The sequence below is a fragment of the Citrus sinensis genome, chromosome 1 (genome assembly GCF_022201045.2).
Source record: "Citrus sinensis cultivar Valencia sweet orange chromosome 1, DVS_A1.0, whole genome shotgun sequence".
Taxonomy (NCBI): Eukaryota; Viridiplantae; Streptophyta; class Magnoliopsida; order Sapindales; family Rutaceae; genus Citrus; species Citrus sinensis.
This window is the reverse complement of record NC_068556.1, coordinates 11,625,001-11,638,481: the sequence shown is the minus strand read 5'-3', so window position 1 is coordinate 11,638,481 and position 13,481 is coordinate 11,625,001. Positions and strand designations below refer to the sequence as shown.

Below are 13,481 nucleotides of genomic sequence, written 5' to 3'. Positions count from 1 at the left end.
ATACATGATTGAGACTTACATTATTACAATAAATTCTATAAAGTATATGCCCAATACAAATAACCACTCACAGGAGAGGATGTTCATACTTCACTTGCATTTCGCAAGGGAGAAGGATTTTTTAAATATAAAGAACATTTAGCCCCCACAATGCTTTTGTGAGGGCTAGAACCGCTGCCCTCACAATGCTTGTGAGGGCTAGAACCGCTGCCCTCACAATGCTTGTGAGGGCAGCAGCCCACCACTTCGGCCAAGGCCGAAGTGGCCGCCACGCGTCTCTAAACTTTATTATTTTTATTATTATTGTTATTTGAAGATCATGCGTCTCAAAACTTGGAACCACGTGTTGGGTGCGCAAATTGAATTTTGGTTCCGGTTTTCTAAGTTTCGATCTGAGTAATAATTTATTTGATTTAGCGACTTAGCGTACTCTAATCCATCACATTTGCCAATGCTTATAACTCATTGGTAACCCATGCGCTCAATAATTTTTTAAGTGTGAGTTTGATTTTCAGTAATTATTAAAATTTAACTTTTTTTAAATAAAAATTTATTGAATTTTCTGCTTTGAGAGTAGAATAAATTTCTCTCTCATATTAAAATGATGGTTGTTGTTAAGGTTGTGTTATTTTAAAATTATAAAGAAAAATTTTAATTGATGTATGATTATAAACATACTACTAGAGTTCTAATTGTAATATATCACTATATTAAAAAAAAATCATATTTGAATTATAAACCCGAATCAAATTGAGTCGAATTTGATTCAGATTACAAATTTAAATTCAATTTAGTTATAAATCCTAAGTGCACTGGCTTATTCTTTCTCATCTACTATTTAAAAATTAATTAATTAATTAATTAGCAAACAAAATTCTCATAATCATACATCCAAACATTAAATAATTAAATCTAAAGAAGTCTATATTTAACAAATCAACGTACAATAGTTAATGGGGAGATAAGAAAAAGAAGAAGAAGACGACTTTGAGGAAGAAGAAGAAGAAGAAAGATTTAGTAGCGGCGGAAGAAAAGAAGGAAAAGAAGAGGAGGCGGCTGAGTGGGTTGGCAAGTTAAGTGAAAAAGAAAAATTTTGACTAAAACTTCGGCAAATTAAATAAAAAAACTATGGCAAGTTAAATGAAACCTAGTTTTTGCTTGCACACAACACACCCAACAACAAACATCAAGCCGCCGTACCAACACCAAGCAGCTTCTCTCCTGTCTAGTCTCACACTCTCCTGTCTCTCACTCTATCCCTATCCGAAAGAAATTAAGAAAGATGTTGTTTGGTTACTGAGAAAATATCTCAGAAAATTTTTCAGAGAATGTTCCAGAATTCTTGCTTTTATTTCACTTGATAAAAAATGTTACAATTACATTCTATTTATACTCAATGCTTAAGTATTACTATAACTAATAGCAAACTAACTCAGAACGTTTCGTACATGCTTAACTTCAGCTCAATATACAAAGTAAATCATAACAATCTTTTAACTACTTATGCTGAGGTGGCAACTGAGCTGTTATTCTGCTTACAATCATCTGACGTCACTAGCTTGCTGGTCTTCCTCAGCTTGAGCATCTTCTTCCTTTCTGTACAATGAGCTTCCTTAACACTATCTCACTCTGTTCTTCTTCTTTTCTGTACAATGTATTTGTTCATATTGCTATCTGGCTCTGGGAATGTTGCTTCACTTTTTCTGCATTTTTACTTGTTGCATGCACGCTGGAAGGATTTTTTTTAAAAAAAAATATTTTGTAGCTTAAAAGGCGATCTGAGTTTTGGCTAGAGGACAATAATATCTGATCTTTGCTACGTGTCATTTTAAGTAAGCATTATGTGCTTACATCTGGTTTTGGTCTTAATTGAACAAAATATTTTAACTTAATTCATGGTCCGAATGGTGCTTCGAATTTTTAGCAAATGCTTTTAAAATTTATGTTTTATTTTAGAAAGCTTCAAAATATCCAACATCCTATTCCATCTGTATTAATATGAAATATTCATCCAATCCGTATAACGGATCGGATTTAAAGTTCGGATTGCACTCATATAACTTACTCAACAAATCCAATAGTAATGCAATCTAGTCATTGTTTTCGTATGATATTGAATAAAAGGTGTATACAAATATAATGGTAGTAAGAGACCTAATGAAATTCCATTGTTTGATTTAAACATGAAGTTAGTGATAGCATATACCAAATTTAATTTATTTTTACTTTGATAAAGTGAGGATGTCAGTAAAAGATAAAAAAAAAAAAAAGATTTCAACACATTAGAGACTGTGGTTTTTTTGCCTGTTATTATATCAATTTTTTTTTTTTTAACTGCCATTCTAACTTAACAAAATCAAGATGAGAATCTTCTCACTAGAGAATATATATAAAGCTCAAGATATTGTTCAAGGAACGACTTATGTTGGAAAAAGTTTTTAATTATTTAAAGATGAAGAATAATGCTACGGGTGCATTTGGTTGGAGGATTGAAAACGGAAATTGGACTATTTTTTTTAAATTTCATCCTAATCTCATATTTTTTAGGATTAAAATTATACTAATATGTATTAAGCATAATAAAAAATACTATAATAATTACATAATATTACAAATAACAAAGAATACAAATTACTTGTTTATTTAAATACTTTAAAAAAATTTAAAAGTATTTATATTTATTTAAATAATTTAATAACTCTATTAATTTCAATATATTATTAATTAACATTTTTTATTTAATTAATAGTATAAATATTATAGTTCATTTTGGCTAATGCTACTTACCCATCCCAGGTTTGTCATGCAGCAAGAGTGTTGTTGGATTTGAGCTTAACAAATCTCAAAGTTATAAAATAGACACGTGGCTTATACGTCTTCCGACTGAACAGATTTAGAACTATATACAAAATGTGTTTGGAGCAATATTATGGTTGGTATCTACTTTGCAGGTTAGTTTTAACTCAACGTGATCATTCCTTAACTTACCGAGTCCACTCACCTATTACCAAACTTGCACAAACTTTACATTTCACATTAAACCTTATTTCTCATTTCGTCCTCTTCATTTCCTCTCTTTCTCATTAAGACTCTATCATTATTTATCAATGGCTTAGCTCCTAAATTTGGTTACAATATTTTGCGAAATTCTATTAATCTTAAACGGCAAAATAACCCAGAACTGAAGGACTTGGTTTTCAAACTAATATCTCACCATGTCTTGACAATCATTAGGACCCATTAAAATACAAAAATAATTTTGTAGTTTTTTTGTTAGGTTTTAGGAGGCAATTTTACAAACATGACATAGGTTGTGTTTGTTTCAATGTTGAATAGGTTTATTTATGATCGTAACTTTGCACTTCCTGATCATACGAGGATTTTGATGATTAATGCTTCTAGAGATAAGGAGAAATTAAGAAGTATTTGAAACCTAGCTACAAACTCAGCAATCAATAAAAAAGGTAGCCTATTATAAAAAATTTCTAATGTTTTAAACAACAACAGTTTTATTACTCCTATCTTAGGAGTAATGCAGTTAGATCCTAGACTATAATAAAATTTTATATTTACGTATATAATTTTATCATTGTAATAGTAATTAGAGGTGGGACTTTTGATTTACGGTTCGATTTTTTCGATTTTCGGCTTGATTTACAACCCGTTCGAATTTGAGAATTTAACTCAAACGGGTTGGAAAATTATTTCGGTTCGGTTTGAAATTCGGTTCAGTTCATTTCAGATTCATAATTCAGTTTGGTTTCAAGTTGCAAAACGGTTTGGATTATTAATTCGGTTCAAGTTATTAATTTGGGTCGGGTTAATAATTTGGGTCAAACCAATATTAGCCAAAAATAAACAAATTAAATACCAAAATAAGCAAATTAAATAACAAAATAAGCAAATGATGAAATTTTCAGGTCATCAAAACACCAAATTGAAAATATTCCACTACAAATTACAACAATAAAAGAAAATAACAATAAAGAAACTAACTTCCTAATTCCAATTTCAATTTCCAAGTCATGAAGTTAATCCAAATAAATGAAAACAACCATAAAACTATTGAATTAAAGTAAAACCATCTCAATTTCTCCATTAACAAATGGAAAATGATCAAGCAAATCAGTCCATTCTGCAAAAAAAAAAAAAAAAAATTCATCCCATTAGGCGACAATTAACCTCCACCAAACAAGTATCAACAACCAATATATATATATCAATTCTCCATTCTTTACCAAATAGTTAATTTCTAAAACATCATAACACCACCAAATCATATAATTTATTATTTTTCAACCAACTATTATTGCAACTATAAGCCTCAATTGCAAATAGCTCATATTTATAAATATTCACATGAGGATTAATAATTCACCAATCCTAGCCTTTGTAAAAATAAAAAAGTTACCTAATTGCTTGGAATCTAGATGATGCAAGCAACTAACCAGCTAAAAGTCTTCATGTTGAAACACTTGAATGGTGCGATTGTGTTAATTTACGAATCTCTACATGAAACAAAAAGACTTAAAATTAAATAATTCATAAAAATAAATAACCAAAATGTCTTAATAACATAATCATAAAATAGTTATATACTATACCTTCTGCAAGTGCATCCATAAACTCATTTTCCTCGACCAAAACTTGAAGATTTGTTGTCGTATCCACGGAAAGCGAAGATCGTAACCAATTTTGTGTCAATATGAGTGCTTCCACAATGTCAGAAGTCATAGAACTCCTATACTCATCTAGAATACAACCTCTCGTACTAAAGGTGGACTCGGATGCAACAGTAGATACCGGAATGGCAAGGACATCTCTTGCTATTTGTGATAAAATTAGGTACTTTGAACTGTTAACCTTCCACCATGGCAAAATATTAAATTGAGTACCCAATGAATAAGGAACTTAAAATTCAACGTTTCCATTAAGTAAAGTTCTAACTAATTTGACAATTTTTTGTTATCTCTCGTCTCAGCAACTATCTCAGTGTATTTAGAGAAAAGATACTCATAATCATCATCGGCATCACCAAAATCAAGAAAAGTCAGCCCACTACTAAACCCACAACCACTAGCATGGCTTGCACTTGCACTCGAGTGTTTTGCACTATATGCTTCAAAAAGCCTATGTAAAGTGTTTTTCACTATGCTTTCATCTCACCACATTTCGTACTATCCTTGCCATATAAACTCTCAAAGCAAACTACTATGAAATTCATTTTGCTCCGTGGATCTAGTACAGTCGCAATAATCAACAATTTGTTTATTTTCAGTATACCCTCCCAATATTTGTCAAAACTTTCCTCCATGTTTAATGTCATCCCTTTCAAATGTGGATCAACATTTTTAGACATTGAATTCAAAGCCTTTTCAACTTTACATATCTCATTGTAATAATTACTCGATGTCACCCTCAAAGAAACATAAAATGTCAATGTCGCATCATAAAAAATCCGCAAAAACCTAACTATTCACTGAGCATTTTCCCAATCATCACTTCCTGGAGGTCCCATCCTTCTCTTACCATGATATAGGTGGAATTCCACCAAGTAGAACAATTTAAAATCACACTTTCTCGAGAAATCTGACCATTTGGCCCTAAAATCTTCTCTTGCTCAACACGGATTTTAAATGCTTGTAGCCTTGTAGTGGATGACCTTACATACTTCACAACATTATGGATGCTAACAATGCTCTTCTCTACTTTATCCAACCAATAAGATTCAGAATGAGTGCACAACAAAGCACATGCAAAAACTCACCATCTAACAATAAGGCATCATCTCTCCAAGTCTTCAATTTATTTGTCAAATATCGAATGGCACTATCATTACCACTTGCATTATCCATGGTGATTGTGAACACCCTCTTGATACCCCATTCAAGCAAACATTTTTTTATATGCTTACTAATCGTCTCCCCTTTATGATCAGGAACCGTGTTAAAACTAATGATCTTTCTATGCAACCGCCAATTATCGTCAATAAAGTGAGCTGTTGTTACCATATAACTGGCCGTCATAATCGAAGTCCAAATATCTAGCGAGAGAGACTTTTTGCTTACTATCACTCAATAAACTATTCAAAGAAGCCTTTTCAGCCAAAAACAAGTCAAGGATATTCCTAGTAATGGTTCTACGTGATGGGACAAAATATCTCAAACATACAACACAACAAAAATGCCTAAATCCGATATTCTCCACATGTGAAAATGGCAGCTCATCAAGAATAATCATTTTAACAGTTGCCCTTCTAACAACATCCTGACTAAACCCTCTCACCACAAGCTGACTACTATCTTCACTCGCACTAGTAGGTTCTTGAGCTAAAACTGCTTGGTTGTCTTGATAGTTCTTGTACTCTTCACACCTTTCAATGTGGTTTCTCAAAGTGATAGTCCCATCCAACGAACTCTTGCATGCATATTCTTGACCACAATAGTTGCATTTGCACAGGTCTTAATTTTTTGCCAATCGAGTAAAATGTTTCCACACTATTGATCTTGGAGCCATTCTTTTTCTTGGTTTAGGTCGTTTCGATGCCGTCATCGATGACCTCTTCTTCTTTGAACCAGATTGGGCATCAGTAGTAGTTGGTGGCACACCACTAACTTCATTAAAATCAAATTTATTTGATTGGGAGTTCTCGCGAACTCTTGAATTATCTGATGTAGACAACTGAAATAATAATACATTCATGTACAATCAATTTTTCCGTAATTATTATTCTTACATCAAGCTATTATTTAAAAATTTTAATTATCATAACACATAACACTAAATTAGACATATATATGCATGTAAATTGATTACTTTTCTAATTAAGTTATTTAATGAGACAAACCAAGCAGCGGCCACTATATATAAATCATTAAATTTCATAATTAATTAAACTAATAACTATATAGAAATTAATTTTCTCCATGCATGACCACATAAAAAAAGAAAAGCTAATCAATGAATAAATTTATAAACTATATTATGTCTAACTTTTCTAACAATTACATGAAAAAACTAAACATAATATTATATATTTTAGTTGCAGTCGGCCATCCCCAATATAGTATTAGACTATTAGTACACAACATTACAAATGTACAACAAATAACTTGTCATAAATTTTAAGTGCAGCCAAATACAATACAGATTGCACAACAATGCATCCAGTCACCAGCCAAATACAAAATTTATAATTGACAATACACAACAATGCAGTCAGTCACTGACACGACTCAAAAGTGTATTACTCCCAAGTATAAGAGTGTCTAGTTATAATATACCCCGATGAGTCCGGGGTCGAAACACAAGGAATTTAAAATTTTAGTTATCAATTTGTTAAACAAAGAAAATAAATTATGAGGAAAATAAATTATTTGAAAACAATTCAAAAATATGCTAAGGTTACGAGATCCACTCTCAGTATTCAAACTATAATTTTAATACTCTCTCATTTATATTTTGCCTCACTTTTACCAGTTAATTATTATATAATTTAATTTTATGTGTGTGGATAGATATGGAATAAAGTACCTAATGTGTCACACTATATTAATGTGTCACACTATATTAATGTGTCACACTATATTAATGTGTCACACTATATTAATGTGTCGACATTGTGTCAAAATACCATACAGATCCTAAAGAAATTTATAAATTAACATGACATAAAAATAATTAGAAAAGAATAAAACAAACTTTAAAACTCATTTGAGAAAATAATAAATTTAATAGTTTGAAACATTGAGCTTCACTCTTCACCTCAACTTAATAAAATTAGCCACTCATATTGAAAGAAAACACAACACTCTTTTTATTTGATAAACTTTTGAAATATGTTACAAAAAAAATTGATACAGACGAAAACAAGAAAAGAAAAGAAACAAAGAAAGAAAGAAATTCTTCAGCTACACCCTTGGCTATCACTCTCTCTCCGAACTCGATTCTCTCGCTTCTCCCTCTTCTTCAGCTCATTTGCCTCCTTTTTATAGGCAACAAATGCTTTAACTTAATTTATTTTATTATTATTTTTTATTATTTTTTATATTATCATCTTTTTGATATGAGTGATGGTCAAGCAAAATTTATAATTGACTTACCATGCGAGATGGTGGACGGCGAGCTGCGACAACGTGGCTGTGGGCGATTTGCTGTGCTGGTGAGTGGCGATAGCAAGCTAATGGCAAAGGTGTGGTCGTAGCTCGTGTGAGAGAGTCGAGAGGAAATTGGACAGTGAGGGTGTGATGCGTGAGGCAGTGGTGTGTTGGCATGGTGCAGCGATGTCGATGTGGATCGGTAGAGTAAATATTGGCTTGGATTGATTTTGGTTAGGGTTTGGGAATTGGGATTTTGGGTAGGTTGTTAGAATCAGGTTTGTGAGAAATTCAATTGGTTATTTGGTTGTGTGTGGCTGTTGATGTAATTGGAAAGATGGAAACGGTTAAACGGGTTTGGGAATTGGGTTTTTGAGTTTTTTTTAGGAGTTAAACACTGATCGATTTTGAAATTCGATTAAGGTCAACTTGAACCGAACCGGAAACCGAATAAACTTTCGAGCTCGATTCGGTTTGGATCAATCCGACCCGAACGCCTACCCCTAATAGTAATGGTTAGATATTTTTCCATTAAATTTAAATGGAAAATTATCTTTGCACCACATTTGTTTTGTTATATGTACATCTAACTACCACAAAATTTTAACATGTTATCTACACCATCTTTATTTCTAAACTTGTATCAATCGACCATTTTAATACTAGGAATTTAGATAAAATGACTATTTTAAATTAAAATACAATTTTATCCTACAAAATTTTTTAAAATAAAATATTATCATAAGAAAATACCTCTGAATTTAATAAAATAAATAAATCTCAAAGTCCAACATGTTAATTTTTATAATTATAATTTTTAAATGGTAATTCTTGTAATTATGATTTTTAATATTCAAAGCTAGTTTAGACTATTATTGTTTTAGTGATTAATTTAAACAACGAAAATCGTTTGATGATTTTGATTGTATAATTGATAAAAAAAATAAAAAAAAATATTTGAGATGAGTATTACACGCTTCTTCGGTCCAAAGGATTAAAAGAATCACTATTATTTTTTCAATTAATTAAATGGTATTCACATAACCAATTTTTCAGTAATATTTTATCAATTAATTAAATGGAAATTATCTTGTTTTATTTTAAAAATTTTGTAGGATAAAATGATCTGCTAATTCATGTAGAGGTAGAATGGTTATTTTATTTAAATTCTTAGTGTCAAAGTGATTGATTAATAGAAGTTAAAAAACAAAGGTGGTGCAAAGAATATGCTAAAATTTTGTAGTGGTTAGATGTACATATAACAAAAAAAAGTGGAGCATAGATAATTTCCCAATTTAAATTAACATCTAAACTTGTAGTCCATTTTTATTATTTTTCCAATAATTTAATGTTAAATTATATATGCAAGGTACTAATTTAGTCCAACCTCTAGTATACAAAATACAACATAATCAAAATATAATCTAATCAAATCCAATCAATCAAATATATCCTATATGTACTAAAAGAAGCATAAAATTTAGTCCAAAAGACATAAAAGATTAAAAAAAATATATATTGTCCTAGTGGTAAATTTTTTTTCTAGTAATTAAATTTTTTTAACTACTAGCTATGATGTGCTATTTCACTTGTACAATTTTTTTTTTTTCAATTTCACTTACAAACATTGTAATCGACACCCTCCATCTCTAACTCATGACTAGGAATGACAATGGGTACCACCTGTTGTTGGTTTGTCATTACCAAAAATCCACAACCGTAAAAAATTTAAATTGTCAAACTCACCTGCTGCCGGTTTTAATAATTACCGAATCCACCTGTAACCAGCAATGGACTTTTTTGTGGGTTCCCTCAATTAAAATCATAAATATTAAAAAATACTTTTAATAATACATTAAAATTAAATTATATAATTTAAAATATAAATTTGTAACAGTAGCCTAAATAATTCGCATAAAATACTCAGTTCTAAATTTTATCGATATAAATGAAAAGTTAAAGTTTCAACATTGAAACAAATACATATAATATATCAATCTAACACAAAAATATTTCTGTTGTAGGCAAATCATCGTCACTAAGGTCAATGTCTTACTCTATTTTTTAATTAGTATACAAGTATTATCAGTAATATTAACAAGTAAATTTTGGACAATTACAGTTAATAATTAATTAAACATCCCAACTTTAGCAAGTAATTATAAGGTTCAAGTTATTAAAGCAAAACAAACAAAATTAATCAAATTAAAATAAAATATAAATAATATTAAATAAAACATACACACACATATACATACATATACATACATACACACACACACACACACACGCACGCACACATGCACGCACACACGCATGCATAAACACACAAAATCTCACACATAAACCACACTATAGAGCAGAGCATGCGGTTATAGTGAGTTAGTTAGATTTAAAACTTAAAAAGATCAAATCACGAGTAATAACATTAACTTACATATATTTATGATTATTTTTTATTTTAATTTTCATGATTAAAATTAAAAACATAAATAATTAAAAAAAGAATGCAGGTTGATGAATACTTGTTGGATTTTTTCTCAATACCACATTCACTCGCAACCTGCAGCGAGTTTAAATTTAAAATACTGAACCTACCCATAACTCGCACAATTACCTATAGCTGATTCTAATTCTATTTTGGTTTCTGGTCGGGTCACCAAGAGTATAGATCACACTATGTGACATGAGCTAACATTTTGTTTTCTGTGTATGTGTTATAATTCATAATTAACTATGCTTTTGATATATTGCATTACTATGAATTTATGTTATCTTATCGTGATATGTCATTTTATGAAATTTATAAATTATAATATATGTTTTACTAAAAAAAAGTCTTGTAATATTTTTGGTATCGATAAGCCTAGTGTGTTGGGAATGATTTTACTTATTGAGTTGCTGCCATGACCTAACCCAGACCTGGTAAGATATTGTCCGCTTTGGACCTTAACAGGGCTCGCACGGTTTTGTTCTTGGGGCACCCATATACCTTAAAACGCTTTTTGTCAATTAAGGTGTGTATTACTTCTTATAAACCTAGCATCTCTCCCATGCTTTGCCGATGTGAGATTCGCCTAGAGTGTTACACAAGTCCCTTTCGGGGCTTAGTGTCGTCGCTGAGGTTTGCCCCACCATCGCTGAAGAGGACACATGGAGCTACTCTGATACCACAATTGTAACACCCTAATTCTAACACATGTTATGCAAGCGATGAAGGATGTTACTTATAAATCAAAATCCTTGCATAAAAAATCTCAAATTGAAATACCTCAAATTTTTAATCAACTAAAAACACAAATCCATGTGTCTAACACTAAATAATCTCTCTCGATAACATAAATCTAACAAAAGTCTCAAAATTTTCCAATTACAAGTTCATAAAATAAATAAACTTAAAAGAGACATGAGTTTATTCCTTCTCTTATTCAACTAGCAAAAAGAAACAAATTTCTAACTCTAATGGTAAACACACCTCTCAGCAAGGTACTTAATTTGCAAAAAGTAATGACCAAAGATAAGCCGTCAACTCGGTAAATAAAACCATTCCCAACACCCTAGGCTTATTGATACATAAAATATTGCAAAACTTCTTTTTAGTAAAATATATATTATAATTCATAAATTTCATAAAATGACATATCAAACACATCCTAAATCATGTATTTTGGTCTGTAACAATTTAAAATCATGCCAATTAAAATCCTAAATAGAGTGATAGGAAAACTTATGGTGAATAGAAAATAGGGAGAGTAGAACTTACCAACTGTTATAATTCTCTCCTAAATAAATGTTTGAATCCTAGAGTATGAGCGACAGAATAGTGAGCAACAAAAAAAAAGAAGAAGAAGAAAACGTTGTGAACTTAAGATTATGAAAGAGGGAAAAGCACGAATTTATTGAGAGTTTTAAGAAACCTATTAATTTTAGAAAAACAGTTTTTTTCAAAATTGCCCCATGGATAACCCTTTTTATAGTTTTGATATCCTTATTAATAAGGTTGTAGCCGTATATGATTTCTAATAAAGACCGAATTTCCATAATTTAGAATTATGGAATTTGGCGTTACATTCACGGTCATTTTTACTATCCCTGCTCCAAATAAAAATAAAATAACGTAAATAATTAGAAATCCATGCCGTAGTACCTCTGGTAGGAGAAAAATTGTGCAATACAATACAAATAATAATAAAGGATAATGATAAAAATGATTACGATTGGACGTTTAATTTTATTGGAGGAGCACATAATGCTAACTTGCAGTTCGTCGATCGATTCGAGTTTAATATTACTACATTCGACTGGTCAATGATCTGGAGAGAGGCGAGGAGGAGGAGCCCATGTTCTCAGCAATCTCTCTGAGCACAAACTTTTGAATCTTACCGGTAGAAGTCTTGGGCAATTCATCCATAAACACCACAGTTTTGGGCACCATGTAGTGGGGCAACCTACCCCTGCAATACTCTATCATCTCTTTTTCGGTTGGTTTACTTTTCGACCCCTCCTTCAAACTGACAAATGCACAAGGCGTCTCGCCCCAGAACTCGTCCGGCCGAGCCACCACTGCCGCCTCGTTAACTGCCGGGTTCGAATACAGCACTGACTCAACCTCCACGCTGCTCAGGTTCTCTCCCCCGCTGATTATAACATCCTTTGATCTATCCTTTATCTCTAAGTACCCATCACTGTGCATCACCCCAACGTCTCCGGTGTAGAACCAGCCATCATCCGTCATGCACTTACGGGTCCCAATAGGATCTTTAAGATAACCCAGCATTATGCATCCTCCTCTCAGTACAATCTCACCCAGCGTTGACCCGTCACGTTTTGCACTCACTCCCGACTTCGGATCCAGCACGTCAACTTCCGTCAACGCTGTCGTTTTGACTCCTTGTCTAGCCTTAAGCTTAGCTTTCTCCGCTGCTGGCAACAGGTTCCAGTTCCTTTTCCATGCACACGACACCACGATTCCTCCCGTTTCGGTCAACCCATATCCGTGACTCACTTTAAAACCCAGGGACTCGGTCCTTAAGAGCACTGCAGCAGGTGGTGGGGCCCCGGCTGTGACGAGGTGAACGGGTTTTGCTAATTTTAACGGCTTCTTGTCGGGATCCCGGTAGTTAGATAGCATGTTGAGGACAACGGGAGCTCCGCACATGTGAGTGACACCATGACGTCTAATCAAGTCAAAGATTATTGAAGCGTCGAACTTGCGTGTGCAGATGTTGGTGCCACCAACAGCCGCCATGGCCCACGGGAAACACCACCCGTTGGAGTGGAACATGGGTAGTGTCCACAAGTAAACCGGCTGTGTGGGTACTGACCAATCAGATAAGGTATTAACGGCTACAATGAAGATGCCACGGTGGCAGTGGACCACTCCTT

At 32.3% G+C, this 13,481-nt stretch overlaps 1 protein-coding gene across 1 annotated transcript in view; it reads right to left on the bottom strand.

Annotated features, from left to right (window-relative positions):
* Window positions 1-12,218: 12,218 nt before the first annotated feature.
* LOC102624683 (2-methylpropanoate--CoA ligase CCL4-like) overlaps window positions 12,219-13,481 on the bottom strand; it is a 2,119-nt gene continuing 856 nt past the window's right edge. The window contains exon 1 of the mRNA XM_006475443.4: window positions 12,219-13,481. This exon is cut by the window's right edge and continues 856 nt beyond it. Coding sequence (XP_006475506.1) covers window positions 12,388-13,481 — 1,094 coding nt within the window. The 3' untranslated portion in view covers window positions 12,219-12,387.